General features: G+C 40.1%; 2 protein-coding genes across 5 annotated transcripts in view; one reads left to right on the plus strand and one right to left on the minus strand.

Annotated features, from left to right (window-relative positions):
• LOC121887256 (alpha-1,6-mannosylglycoprotein 6-beta-N-acetylglucosaminyltransferase B-like) overlaps positions 1-2,746 on the minus strand; it is a 19,473-nt gene extending 16,727 nt beyond the window's left edge. The window contains exon 1 of the mRNA XM_042397933.1: positions 2,659-2,746. The gene's annotated coding sequence lies outside the window, so the exon portion shown is untranslated. The remainder of the gene's footprint in view (positions 1-2,658) is intronic.
• tbc1d24 (TBC1 domain family, member 24) lies at positions 2,521-12,255 on the plus strand. 4 transcript variants are annotated; one of them, XM_042397934.1, is made up of 8 exons: positions 2,521-2,608; positions 5,360-6,470; positions 7,278-7,283; positions 7,518-7,676; positions 8,105-8,168; positions 9,492-9,587; positions 10,356-10,602; positions 10,915-12,255. In XM_042397934.1, the coding sequence occupies exons 2-8, from the start codon at positions 5,485-5,487 to the stop codon at positions 11,067-11,069; spliced, it is 1,713 nt and encodes a 570-aa protein (XP_042253868.1). In that variant the 5' UTR covers positions 2,521-2,608; positions 5,360-5,484; the 3' UTR covers positions 11,070-12,255. The 4 variants fall into 4 exon arrangements, with proteins under 4 accessions (XP_042253868.1, XP_042253872.1, XP_042253869.1 ...); XM_042397935.1 differs by lacking the exon at positions 2,521-2,608 and adding an exon at positions 2,615-2,802; XM_042397936.1 differs by lacking the exon at positions 2,521-2,608 and adding an exon at positions 2,835-3,369.
• Positions 12,256-14,336: the final 2,081 nt, after the last annotated feature.

The raw sequence follows: 14,336 nt of genomic DNA on the forward strand, positions 1-14,336 counted from the left end.
GTAAAGATCATGAGAACCAACATGCAGCAATAATTAGAAGGATGACAGATCACAGCCCCATACAGCATGCCAGAGGCTTCCACACCACTTAACTCATTAAGAACATCCCATTTGAACAGAGAGACAGAGTTGGACATACATCATATGTCACTCTGAGCAGGGAGTGTGCCAATTTCTGACAAAATAGGCCAAGAGTAGAATTAGCAGGTGACCTAAAGGCCCATATGTCACACCTTCCCTTCTCACAACAAGTACGCAGCCACAACATTGAACCCTGATTGGCTGACAGCAGCAGCTCCTTTAAGTCAGTTGGGGTAAACCTGCGAGGACCTGGGAGGAGGTTTTCCAGTGATACACTGATCAAACCATATTTGACATTGGAAGTCATCCCTTCTGGCTGCTATTAGACTTGATAGCTCATCTACTGTTTATGGAGAGGGATTTCTGACTATTAAAGGTGCAACTAAAGATTATAAAACTGTTATCTCTTGATACTTTTGTTATTAATCTGATCATTCCTGCTGTACTTGCCCTATTCCATAATCAGTTATTCATACATTCCTATCTGGCAGCTGCACAGTGCAACTAACTAACTAAGTCTGGAACAGTTGCAGATTTAGTGCCTTGCTAAAGGACCGTTGAGAGGTGATACAATTGCACATTCTCTTTGCCTGCCCACAGTTGGTCAGTTCAAGGGCTCTTTCTTGCCATAAATCCAATTATTGAATGTAACTTGGTGTATTTAGTTGTTGAGTTTTCTTTGTGTGTCCAACAATCTCACAAATCTTTGTTCTGTTGGAATGAAACCCTGCTCTTAATGGCACATAGCTGACAGGAGACCACTACTCTAGCTGGTCCAACCTTTATGAGTAAATTCTAAATTTAATCTCTCAGGATTGGTCAGATTATACAGGCATCATACAGCATTCCAGATCCTTCCATAAAATACTGCCACTCTTGTGTGATACATGTGTACAGAATGTACTGTATGTACAAACAAATCTGTACATATCTGTATTCCTCTGTGCATGTGTGCATTCATGTGCGCATTTGTGTGTACATGAGATGTGGTTAGGTGGGAGGGAGATGGAGGACGGGGTGGGGTTGGTCATCGGAGTGATGTCATGCAGCATGTGGGTGCGGAAGGATTTGATGAGCATAAACCTCCATAAGCTAGGACCTAAAGGCTTACTGGCTTTACACCCATCTGTCCTCTCTCTCTCACACACACACAAGCACACACAAGAGACACGGAGACGATGACAATCCTTCATACTCACTCACCTCTTTTCTCATTTTTCCTCAACCTCTTTTACAATCACGCTCACGCATATACACACATGTATGCACACACCCCGACACACATAACCAACATTTGCATACACACACACACTATCTGGCTGTGGGCTCAGTTTGATCCAAATGTTTCAGATTGTGTATGCAAATGAAATATGAAATCATTCTAATAAATATGGTGTTCCTGACTGTTTCATGTGACATGCTGCTTTCCTCTTTCTAACACACCTCTGTGTCACATAAATCAGCACAAGATGTTAAAGAGGTTGTGGACACTTGTTTGGCTATGTTTCAAGTGAGACAAATCACAATCAATATCATGCAGGACACCAATACTATATAATGGTATTTAATGCTGTGATATAGATGGGTTTCACTAGTAGTATTTGGATGGGAAACAATATGTGTGTTATGCACAATAGAATATTATTACAGTAACAGTTGAACTTTGCAGCTCTTTCCTTCCTGTGGCAGCAGTACAAAATAGGTTGTTTTAAATGAGGACATAAAAAACATGAGCCGTGTTGAGGAGGGACAAGATAAGGCCGAACATCATTCTACCCTGAGTTGTTCTGGAAGATGGTTCCACAATTTAATTATCAGTAATAGCTGTCATGTGTTGGGCGGTTGTGTCTTGGCGGTTGCTTTGAGTACAGCACAAAGGCAGGGTTTGTTGCTCTTGCTAGGGTACTTCCTGTCCTGTCCCATTGCCATCACTCCCTTGACATAGCAAGTCTGGAAGTAAACAAGGCAAATCAGATACTGTGATCTGTCATGCAACCTCTACATAGTCACAGCAGTGTAACCTGGCATCTAGAAAAGGAAACACCACCACAAATTGATAATATTTGTTTGGGAGTTTTTCTTTGATGTACAATTATCATCTCTATCATATTTTGGTGTTTTTATATCTTGTGGTATTCCTGCAATACTCCAGTCAGCTATAATATTTTATGAAAGTGTATAGATATTTGTATGTGACATAGTAGTTGATGTAGCCCTGTGTAATTGACATCATGATTATTATGTGTATTTTAATCTAGTCTTCCTTATTCTGAGCCTTTGAATCCTGACACCAAGGCTAAAACAAGTTTTCCTGAGAAAAAAACAAGATCCCATCCTTTTTTATGAATTAACCAAAGCGTACAAACAAGTGGCTGTAAACAGTATATATTTAACCAGCCCACCTGAGCCCCTCTCTGCAGCTCCAGCAGCATCACGCTGACCGTGACCGGGCGTAGAAGAACTGCGCATGCCCGAGTCAACTTAATATGAATGCTGCTTCACGTCTCAAGACATCTCACACATCCAGGTAGGAGTAACGTCAGTTTATCTGTTGACAGTTATGTATCATTCGCTTACCCGTCTTCAGTCTTGTGCAGTGACGGTAATGTTTATTCCTGTGACCGGCGTTCAGTTTTGCATGCATCGGTTTTCCACAAATTCAAGCTGAAATCTCTCCATATCAACAAACTCCAAGACAGCCTGCGGACAAATTCATTTTTGGTTGGTAACATTGATGCTAGCTAGTGCTGCAGCGATAGCAAACATATTTTACTGGGTTATTTTTTGGTGTTCGTCAATATTTGCATGGCTTCGTGTCTGTCTTGCTTGTTGGGCTGCTGGGCAGCTAGTTGTGTGTGTCTGGTTAAGATTTCGTTAGCTGCGGAAATGCAGTGACAGGATGACAGGGGCAGCTTGCGGCCAGCTAACGCTAGCGATGCTAACTTGGCAAGTGTGAATGGAAAAGGGTGTATGAGATTTACTCGGGCGGTAATGTATACCCTGTGACCAGTGTGCACCGGCTTCCTCTACTGTTAGCTACTATCACCTCAGCTAGCTAGCTAGTTTATTCGATAGTCAACATAGGTGAGACAGCTCTGCATGCATTTGCAGCTGTGTCCACTGAGCGTTGGCATAACTGTAGTCAAAGAGGGAACAAGGTGTTACTCTCTGTAACCACCGTTAGCCATTTCTGTGGTCATGTCATTGTATCTGCATTTGCTGAGCCTGTAAGGAAAACATGTCAATCATTGATTCGGCCACAGTAACGGTCTGTCCACTGTTGCAGAGGTAAAGTTAAATGTGGTAGCTCCAGTAAGCTTTCATTTAAAGCTAGTAGTCAGTTTCCTTTCCCGTTCATTACCTTAGTATTTAAATCTAATTTGCAATAGATTAGTCGTGTAAGGATAAGTAACTGAGAGCATTAAATGTATTCTGGTTGTAATCTTAATTTTTTGTAAAGAAATGGAACAAAATGCATGAACACATACCAGTGAAAGCTATTTATTGCTTATGCAGTGTCATATAAATATATATAATGTAGTTGCCAACCTACTGTCATTCCTCATCTGCATCTATAGGTCGCAAATATTGTTGAGCTTATATAGTATAATGGCCAAAGGGACAATCATATCATGGTAAATGCAGTAACTGTAAACCAATTAAATCCTGAGGGTGAAAACAAGACTCAGTGAAGATATCCATTGATATTTCTTGGTCCTGGACCAGGCTTAATCCTTGCCCTGAAACCAGCCCCAAAAGTGCAGTCAAAATATTTTTAGGATTTTTTAAATGTAAAGTGTGTAGGAATCTTGTGAATGAGGATGTAAAGCATAACACCTTCTAGTGCTTTAATAACCCTACAGGCCTGACCTTTAACAAGGTGCCTTTAGTCATCATCCAAAACCAGAACTCTTGGTTCCGGTGTGGACTATGGCACAGATTGTGTGTGGTCTAGACACTAATTCATTATGTAAGGAGGTCAGGTAACTTCTGTATGCGCAATTACATCAGAGGAACCATGTTACTGTACTCTACAGAACCAGAGCTCCAACACCCTCTGGACTCTTGTTGTTCATGCCAAGAATTCCTGTACAGTATATAATGTTAAGTTGTCATCATGGGATAAGTGGACTCAGTTATTTAATTATCAGCACTAAGGTTTAAAGGCTGACCAATTGAACCTCATGGCAGCTATCCTTGTTGGCTTGCTTTTGGTAATTACATCTGGTGTAAACAGGAAAACATAGGTAAACATATCTTCTATCAAAGTAGTACATGTACAGGCTTATCATAAATGTTTTTTTCTTGCAGCATACTGGTGTACACCTCCATGTGACTTGTTGGAGGCCAGCGTGAAATGATCAGATGATTTTTATAGCTGCAGTTTTCAGTATATTGCAAGTGATCTTTGGACATGCATCTCCATGTGACTTGTTCAAAAACAGTGTGAAAAGATTTGATGATTGCATGACAACCATTCTCTGTATACTGTGTATTGCAAGTGATCTTTGGACATGCAGCTCCATATGTCCTCTGGGAAAGTATCACTGTAAAATGATTATATGACAGTCAATTATATAACATATAGTATTATAAGTATACTGAGATTTAACTTTTACTATGTCCAAAAACTTATTTCCCTCACCACTAGAGATCCCAACAGTTGCGTGTTGCTTTAATATAAAACTTCGCCTGGTCAATTAAATAGGTCCAAGATATTTTTGTTCATCAAAGGTCATCTGAAGTTGTTTTTGTGGCTGTCATATGGAATCACTAAGATAGCCTTGCGCTGCATTCCATTCAAGCTTCGGATTTATTTTCACTTCAGACGTAAGAAATGCATGATGTACATAGTTTTATATATCTGAAGATCTGTGCCAGAGCATAAATTGGGTTAGTGAAATTGGCTAATGTTGTTTTGCAGCACAGATTTACTGTGACCAGTTAGTAATAAATCCCTCATGGTAGCACATCCCTATGTGTCCATGTGTTATCCTTAGCTAATTTATATAATTAGTCTAGGAGGTAGCCAACTATATAGAAACAGGTTTGTAAGAATTAACTAAAGACTCAAGTTTGTGGGTTTAGGAGATTATAGAACATGTTTGATACTGCTTAGTAGAAACATACAGTAGAAAACTGAATTTTGATCATGCTCACGTCATCCTGACTGAGTGTTATTTGGCTCTACAACAATTTTGTAATCACTGTTTTCTTTTGTTGTTGTTGTAAATAAGTGACTCACTCATTTCCTCTTTTTCACTTTTGTGTTTTCCAGTAGTCATCATGGGCAGTTAAGAAAAATAGGCTAGTTATCTGCTGTGTGGAGGACAGAAGTTTAGTAATACCCCTGGAGCGCCCTCCTCTATTCCCACTCAGGCAGTCCAGCAAGTTTCCAGCACCATGGCTGAAGAAGACTATGGCAGCTTTGTGGACTGGAACCAGATGGGGGACCTGGCCAAGAGCAGCGGACCCACCAAGGTGGACTGTAAGGACCTGAAAGAGTTCAAACAGATGGCTCGGCAGGGTTACTGGTCCAAGAACCACAAACTGCGAGCACAAGTCTACCAGCAGCTCATCAAAGCCATTCCCTGCCGTACAGTAACCCCAGATGCAGAAGTATATCGTGACATTATGGGAAATGCAGCTACTAAGAAGCCCTCCCACATCCCACTGCCCGAGTTTGTGGATGGAAGTCCTGTGCCACACTATTGCCTGAAGGCAGAGGCAATATCCTCAGCCCATCAGGTTATCAACTGCCTGGCTGGACAGTTTCCAGACATCTCCCACTGCCCATCACTTCCAGCTGTTACTTCATTGCTCCTGCACTTCAGTGTAGATGAAGCTCAGTGTTTTGAGCACGTCAGCCGCATACTTGCCTGCAACGAACCAGGCAAACGACTGCTGGACCAGACGTTCCTGGCCTATGAGTCTAGCAGCATGACTTTCGGTGATCTGGCCAACAAGTACTGCACAGCCGCCCACAAACTGATTGTGGCCACAGCCCAGGATGTCCTGGAAGTCTATTCAGACTGGCAGCGCTGGGTGCTCGGCGACCTGCCCTTTACCCACGTTGTCAGGGTCCTGGATGTCTACCTGGTGGAGGGCTACAAGATTCTGTACCGTGTGGCTATAGCCTTGCTCAAGTTCTATCGCAAGCACAAGGCAGGAGCCCAGGGGGGGCAGGGGAACCAGCAGCAGCAAGATTCAGGCAGAGTCAGGGCGGACATTCAGACATTTGTCAAAGGCATTGGCTCCACTGTCACACCCGACAAATTACTAGAGAAGGCCTTCTCCATCCGTCTCTTCAGCCGTAAGGAGATCACTCTGCTGCAGCTCACAAATGAAAAGTCCCTGCAGCAGAAAGGAATCACTGTCAAGCAGAAGCGGTATAGTCAATAATTTGATTTTTAGTTTATAACTAGTCTGCTTCTAGTGGGCTTAAATTGCAAACCGCCTACATATCTAGCATCATATCTGTCTTCTATACACATCTTAGCATTATCGCATTTGAAAATTATTCAGCTCTGATAGACATTTGGCAGATTTTTACAGCCACATTTTGATATAAAACTGAAAGATTTAGGCATTTGACAAAGACTTTTTGACTTTTTATTCAAAATACAAAGCAATCTCATTCTTACAATGAGACCAATCGCAGTCTTGGTGCCACTACTTCTTGTGAGGATGCAATGTTTGGAAATTAAGCTCTTTAATATAACATATAAATCCACAGATTTGAGATGACAGGGACAAAGTAAGAGTCCCTATTAGTTTTATCTACCCAAATAGCAATTGCTCCAGTTAAAATGGACAGTCTTGAACATGATTAAACATAAGACGCACTTCCTGTACTATAAATTAAATCACAGTGGTATGCACAGAATGAGAGGAATGCAATGGTAAGATAGTACATGACTTGTTTGGACCACATGTGCAGACAACAGAATACATGATAGATTACAATAGATTCATTACTCAAACAGTTTCATTTCCTTCTTTGGCTAGAATGTCCTAGTTTTTTAAGGTTTTAAGTTTGGCACACTATTGGGAATGGTTTAAGTTGCTCTTGTATCTTTGTCTCAAATTCTGTCCTTTTTTTCCTTTCTGTTTGGTTTGTGCCACATTTTTCCATCCACCATCTTCTGTCTCATCTGCACTCCATTCCTGTGTTTCCTACATTGGTTCTTTTACAGTCCTAGGTGGGTTCTGTTCTCTGTGCTCCTTTCCAGATCCATTTTTAGTTTTGTCAAATAATGCAAATTTATTCTCAGAATAAATATGAAGTTACATTTACAATTTTCCACAATTTTACATTCACGCCATCATCAGCTTTGAAGCTTTACTGATTTAATGGTTATGCATCACCAGCTGTGTGATCTGCCTCTCATTTCTCTCCATCTCTTCCTGTGCCCGTATTTCTCGGGTGTCTCCAGGCGGAACGTGCAGCTGGCACTTAACCCAGACACCTTTTCCTCAGAGATCGTCAGTGCCAAGGAGATGCGGGACATCTGGTCGTGGATCCCTGAGCGCTTTGCCCTGTGCCAACCACAGCTCCTTTTCACCACTACCACCCATGGTTGTAGCCTGAACAGGTACATTGACCAGTGCTCACCTGAACATTAACCCACATTAAACCCACACAAACGCCAGACTTTTTTGGTTAAATCTGTTCTATACGCAGAACAGATTCTGTTTGTGGTAACCAGCATATCTGCTTTTATTGTCATGCATTTCTTATGGCAATAAAGATATTGTCATTTAGCACTTCTTTCACCTTCCTGTTGGTTCTATTTCTATAATGGAACAGAGGTAATTAAGTCTTGTAATAAAGTAATTAAGAAGCCGTTGGCTGAGAGTTTTGTTCTATATTTAACCAGTGCCTCACTTCACTGTACATGCATGTGTGCTTTAGTAAATCTAGCCATTGCATAACCCATGAAATATGCTACATCCTTAGATTCAGTATTGGGTGTTTATTCAGTATGTTGCAATGAATTAAACTACTTACATTTTCCTCCAGATTCTACTCACATTGTGAAGGCCATGAACCCACTCTGCTCCTCATCCGGACCACAGATGGCGATGTAAGCTTAAATTTTAAGAGTACTCTACTAATTTAGCATTGCAGTCTTATAACATTGTCAGACTCACAATGGGCAGTGGTTTAAAAAAAGAATTGTAATTGATCCAGCAGAACCAGAGATATCATCTGTTTTTTATTCCATGCATTTTACTTCATTACCCACAATGCAACTCAACCTCCGTCAGTTCGGTTGCTACAGAGGTTTGGTAACCTCACCTCTTTATAAGTCCGCACCCCCAGAATTTTTTTCCAATGATATCACTTTGAGGCAGTTTATCAGATTTCGCACAGCTCCTTGTGGAGCCACAAAAGGCTTTATACAACTTTTTTCACATGTACAGTAGTACTTTCTAAGACCTGTTAACAGACTAATGTGTAGAGTCAGTAGAGTTACCCTTTTAGAGTGTTTTGTTGGAGGGAATTGAGGATGCACATTATTAGGATTTAAAAATAGGATATTACATAGGATACTTCAGATATTTTGCCAAGACTGATGCAGCTCAGATCAGAGAACCATTTTAATATTCAGGTTTTTCCACCTGATTGTTATGGATAGCCAATATGCAAGACATCGAATAACAAAACAATTGCAAAACATTGAAAGCATTGAGACGAAATGCAAAAGAAACACACAATAAAAAGACATTTAAATACATTAAATACACAAAACTGAAAGCTGTCTCTCCATGTTTAGTTTTGACTCTGGGGACAGAAAGCAGGCCTGTCATAGATGACCTGAGAGGTCTGGATGGTTCATAACGTTGGGACAGAAGTACTGTGATATTTAAGGTGTAAAGTGTAATCAAAACAGAACAGTATCGGTATCACTCGGAAACTATTTTCTGTCTCAGACACTTCCTATTTCACTCTTAGTTTCAGTCAAATGGTGTTTATGCTAGTAAATGGGTCTTGCTGACTGCAGCTGCACTCATGGTTTGCCAGCAAAATCCACCTGAACAAAGCTTATCATCGCATCTGGTCTGTACTACACGCTCTTCCGCACTGACCTACACATGGCATCTAGTCAGTGATGTTCTTTTCTCTCAATAACCAGAGGGAGCTACAGTCGCTTTCCGCATTACAAAATAGACTCAGATTGCGTTCTTGTCCCGGGCTCTGTTGGTGTCAAAGGGCATGATTACACACGTGCCATATGATTGGATTATGGTGCTACAAAGGGATTTCAGCACGAACATTGGCAGCTTACAGATACCAATCCTCCACTTGTTGGAACTGTGGTGTATTTTAGAGAATAGAGAAGTCAGTGCAGATGAGCAAATCATAGAGATGAATTCATGCCAGACAAAACTTTTTTTTGCTGCAGGTATGTGGAGCCTTCCTGTCCACAGACTGGGAGGAGCGGAAGAGAGGAGGCAACAAATTGAGCTTCTTCGGCACAGGGGAGTGCTTCGTCTTCAGGGTAAGTTCATTTTCAGTATCTTGGTTTACTAGCTTCCTTTCAGTAAAATTTTTTTTAAATGTTTTATAGAAGCTTTTTAGGTATCATATAAATATAAGGGATTTTTTTCCATTTTGAGCAGTACCACACTACAGCCACCAGAGGGTACTATCCACTCTGATTTCAGTGTCACTGGCTTAAATTGGTATCTCAGGCTCCCATTTGAAAAGCCTGCCTAGTAGGTCACACTTCACCATACAAAGATTGCCATCTCTTTCTCTGCAAAAATAAACACACGTCATCACCTCCTGTGATGGTGCAGCATTCAGCTTGAGTCTTCAAAACACCTGGGCTAGAAATAGCAAAACAGACTGGTCTCTAATGCCTTCTGTATGAATTATTTACTTGGCTGTCTGTGTTCTTGTACACAACTGTGGGCTGTCTGAACCTGCACGCCATAAAACACCATCAGCTCACGCACTCATACTTAAGCACACACAGATCGGAAACTCCTGTAACCCGATCCAGTAGTATCTGACCAGGCCCTCACCTGACACCCGAGGAAGACAGAATCAGCTCAGACTGATGTCTATCAGAGGATAGGAGGGGAAGACGGAGGAATTAATGGTGTATATTCTTTGCCTTAGCATAATATTGTTGTTATCTGTTACATATTTCTGTTTATGTGATGTACAGTACTATAAGTCTATTTAATGTGTGATGCTCAGTTGTGTGATTGATGATGAATGCCTTATAGTAGTAACCTAACAGCTTTGTTTGCCTTGCCAGATGAAGCCAGAGATGGAGCGCTATGAGTGGGTGGTGATCCGCCACCCTGAGCTAGCCTCCTCCATCAAGAACCAGGGCCAGGAAGACACGGCCTCCCCTGAGGGCCAAAACTCAGACGGCAATAGCTTGCAGCAGCCAGACAAACCTGCCGGAGAGCTGTCACCCTTCCTCTCCGCCCGCCACTTTAACCTTAACTCCAAGAATACTTCCATGTTCATGGCTGGAAACTTTGACTCCATCATAGTGGGTGAGTGGAAGATATTTGTCTATGTGTACTTTGCATTTCCGGTCCCTTTTTGGGTGGTTAGTGTTCTTTTGCCTGAGGTAACTGTTCAAATGTTGATGGTTTTCAATTACACTGCACATGTGAAATGTGGGAACACATTAATTATGGGATTTTTAATGTTAGCCTTTAACCACATTGAACACACGTTGATATAAAAATCTACTATAAAACTTACTGTAAAATCTTTTTAAGTGAAATTTGTTTGTAGAAATGCAGCCATTGTATTTATTAACTTATCACTGAAAAAATCTCTGTGCTCTTCTGTTTGATCAGGGGGAGGTGACGGCAACGCTCTCTACATTGACTCTGAGCTGAACCACGGGCGTACTGGCAGGTGCGCCACCTTTGACAACCCGCCCCTGTGTGCAGAGAGCTTCCAGGTTGCTCGGCTAGAAGTGTGGGGCTTCCAGGATGCCATGGCTTCATAATGCTGTACACACAAACATACATGTTCATCAGTGCATCATACATACATGGACACATATGTGCATTGCAATGCACACAGAATTTAACACTTAAACACATTAAAGCAGAAAGTCATGATATAAAAAGTCCAGCAAGGTGTTTGAGGTTGAAAAACACAGATATGCAATCAGAACTACATCCGTCCTGCAAATTCATATATGATTAAGTATTTTTTATTTATTAATGCAGTTAATCCTGATTTCCACACATGAAAAAATTTGTGATATTTTTTGTTTTCTGTTTATTTTTGTATTTACAGATTTGTATCATGTTGTATCACTAATTATGTTAATTGTCTGCTAATATCAAGTTTTTTTCAGGATAAACTCTAGACATTCTATATCTAAAGGGTTTTTTTTATGTCGGCTGTGATGTGTACATGTGCATACTGAGCTGAAACTGTTGAATTTCTGAATGTAAATTTGGTCTTCTATGTCGTGTGGTTTAGCTCAATCTGCCAAATTTACAGTAAACAAGCTCTGCAGTCCTTAAAAATATTATTTACCAGGCCATGTTGTAAACCGAGGTTTACTATGAAATATGTGAAGTCAAGTGTTCATTTGGTGAGAAGTGTTTTTTAAATGTCAGAATACTGAGATTAAGATGTAGTGAAGCGGTACCAGGTCAGCTGGGGTTTTGGTCAGGTCCTATTGTATTTTCTCAAACTTTTTGATTAATTGTACACATGTGGGAGATCTGTGAAATGAATTAATGTGGTAAATGTTTGTGAATATCAGTGGTGATTTTGAGTGTTGCCATTTTGCACCATATGTATGTTAAAGCTTTCATTTGAATGAGTGGTTCCTTTGTATGAATATTCAGGTGAATATCAGTGCAAACATTTTTAAAGAAAAAAACTCAAGAGGTGTTTTTGGTTTACAAATAACAGAGATAAATGCAGTTCGTTCATCCTTTTCTTCCACTTACCATTTCCCTGTTACTTCCGTCCTTTCCAGTCTTCAGATAGTAACAAAAGAAGTCCAAAATTGTGGCCTATTTGGCAAAGTGTTCTCTGGGTTATACAACCTTGAATATTTGTATTTGTATGTTGAAATATGTGCTCTGGTGAAATATTAAGCAACTACAGATGTATTCTACATGTGAAAATACAGCAAAGCGCTTCCAGTAGAGCAACTGACTCCCTCTTTGTTGTTTTATTGTAATGCTCCTCACTGGCTCTGCCTTTTTTCTTCCACATCTATCACATCTCTGTCACTGCAAAGAGAGAGTTACATTTCTTCGGACTGTCACAGAAGTGTGCCAGATGCCTTTCAAAGTCAGCTGACCGTGAATCTACCCCCCCTAATCCCCATCTTGTTTTTTTTCTCTACCTCTAGTAGTCACAGCTAGTACTCTTGTTCCCAAAGTTTCTTTTCTATTTACATAACAAAAATGCCATCTATTTCCTTTAATAGTGTAGTATAACCCATGTCATAAAATTATTTTTTTTCTCGTTGCTGTGAGAGATTCTCTTCCATCTAACTTTTTAGCATCTTAAAGTAATTCAAACCTTGTGTTTCTAATTTTTAAATTACATTTTCAAACATCTCTCCTTTTAAAGTAAAAACATGCATATAGTTTGTTTCAATATTAAGACTACAAGTTCCAGCCTATTTTAAATGTACAATAGTTAAGGGTAGATACATGAAATGACAATGTAGCAATTTAATATCTGTAGGTCTGGGTCTAAAACACCAACTGGTGTGACTACTAGATTACTCATACATGATTCTTATGATTCTGAAAGCAGCAGGTCTATTTTTTGTTTAGATGTCTTTGAGGAAGTTTCTGACATTGAACTGCATGACTGGAAAATAGTCCGCAGAAATTAGTCAGATATACTTAAAAATATACCTTAAGAAGGCTGCTATATTTAACTGTCAGGTATATTACAGGATTCAGTTTGTTAAAATCATTGTTGGATTTCAATCAGCGCTAACAGAAAAATAAGCCCCATTACAGACACAGTATTTTGTATTGTTGTATATTACTATATATCTACTGTGTATTTTTACAGATTCAGTAACTAGCAACTAAAATCCTGGCCTTTCATTAAACATGTTAGTGTTAAAGCATTCCATGTCAATCGCTGTCAATACATTAAAGCTCAGCTAAAATGTACAGCCAATTAATTTGCAATGGGTGTGGTGCAGCCTAATGCATTTGGGAAAAATGTATCTTAGAGGGCAAAGTGGTGGAGTAATTCCTTCTTTACAGTAAGTGGCATTGACTCTGTCTTGCCAAGACTGCTGTTCATTCAGGATTCACACTTGCTAATCGCACATGCACTTCTATATTTAGCTGCTCCTTTGGGTGTTGGTCTGGCGCATCTCCTGAAAACCATGCTTTCCAGCCTCAAGAAGTAAGATGCTTAAGTATTTAACCCTACACTGAGATGGGTCTCCTTGACCAGCCCCCCGCCACCTCAGATAACAAGGAGCTGTGGACAGGGGATTATGAAGCAGATTAAACTGGTGGTCAAATATAGTTTTTATTCACAGATTGACTGCTGTAATGTGGTCACAATGATACTGAATACAGGTCACAAATTGGGGTTATGGGCTGTTTTATCTGTCCTTCAAAAGCCAGATTAAGTAAATTATAAAGATTTTTACTCTTGTTTAGAGGCTATAATCATCTAAGTAAACAGATTTGTTATTTATGTAGAACTCAGTCTTCACAATTTGCACATTAGCATTTTGAAAATAGCTGGAAATTTCATGATTTCTTCATCCCATTGAGGATAAAAGATAGTTATGTTTTTGGTCATTCGTTGAAACAAATGCTAAACCTGAGAGTAGCTGAGCTCAATGACTTCCTTTATTTGGATTCTTGGAAAATCTTACTTGAATCTTACTTGAATCCTGGTCTGATCATATCACAGTACCAGAACAACTGGAAGATGTCAGATGTCAGAAATCACATCAACAGTTTTGTCTGCATATGTCTAAAGTCAGATTATACTTTACCATAAACAATTGGCAGCAAATGCTCTGTGGGGCATTTTGAATATCTTGACTGAATCATGCCCTTGTGAGAATTTCTCACAGTTCCCTGTTTACCTTCCTTAAACAGCATCTAAAAGACAAGCCAATAAAATATGGTGTCTTCCTATTCTGGCCTATTACAACCCATTGATCGGTGCCATTCAAGGACAAGAACATCCACATCCTTGTAACCATCCATGCAAAACAAATAGGAATCAACAATGTGTAGGTATATAGGCTATC

This window comes from Thunnus maccoyii, chromosome 20, assembly GCF_910596095.1.
Source record: "Thunnus maccoyii chromosome 20, fThuMac1.1, whole genome shotgun sequence".
Classification (NCBI taxonomy): Eukaryota; Metazoa; Chordata; class Actinopteri; order Scombriformes; family Scombridae; genus Thunnus; species Thunnus maccoyii.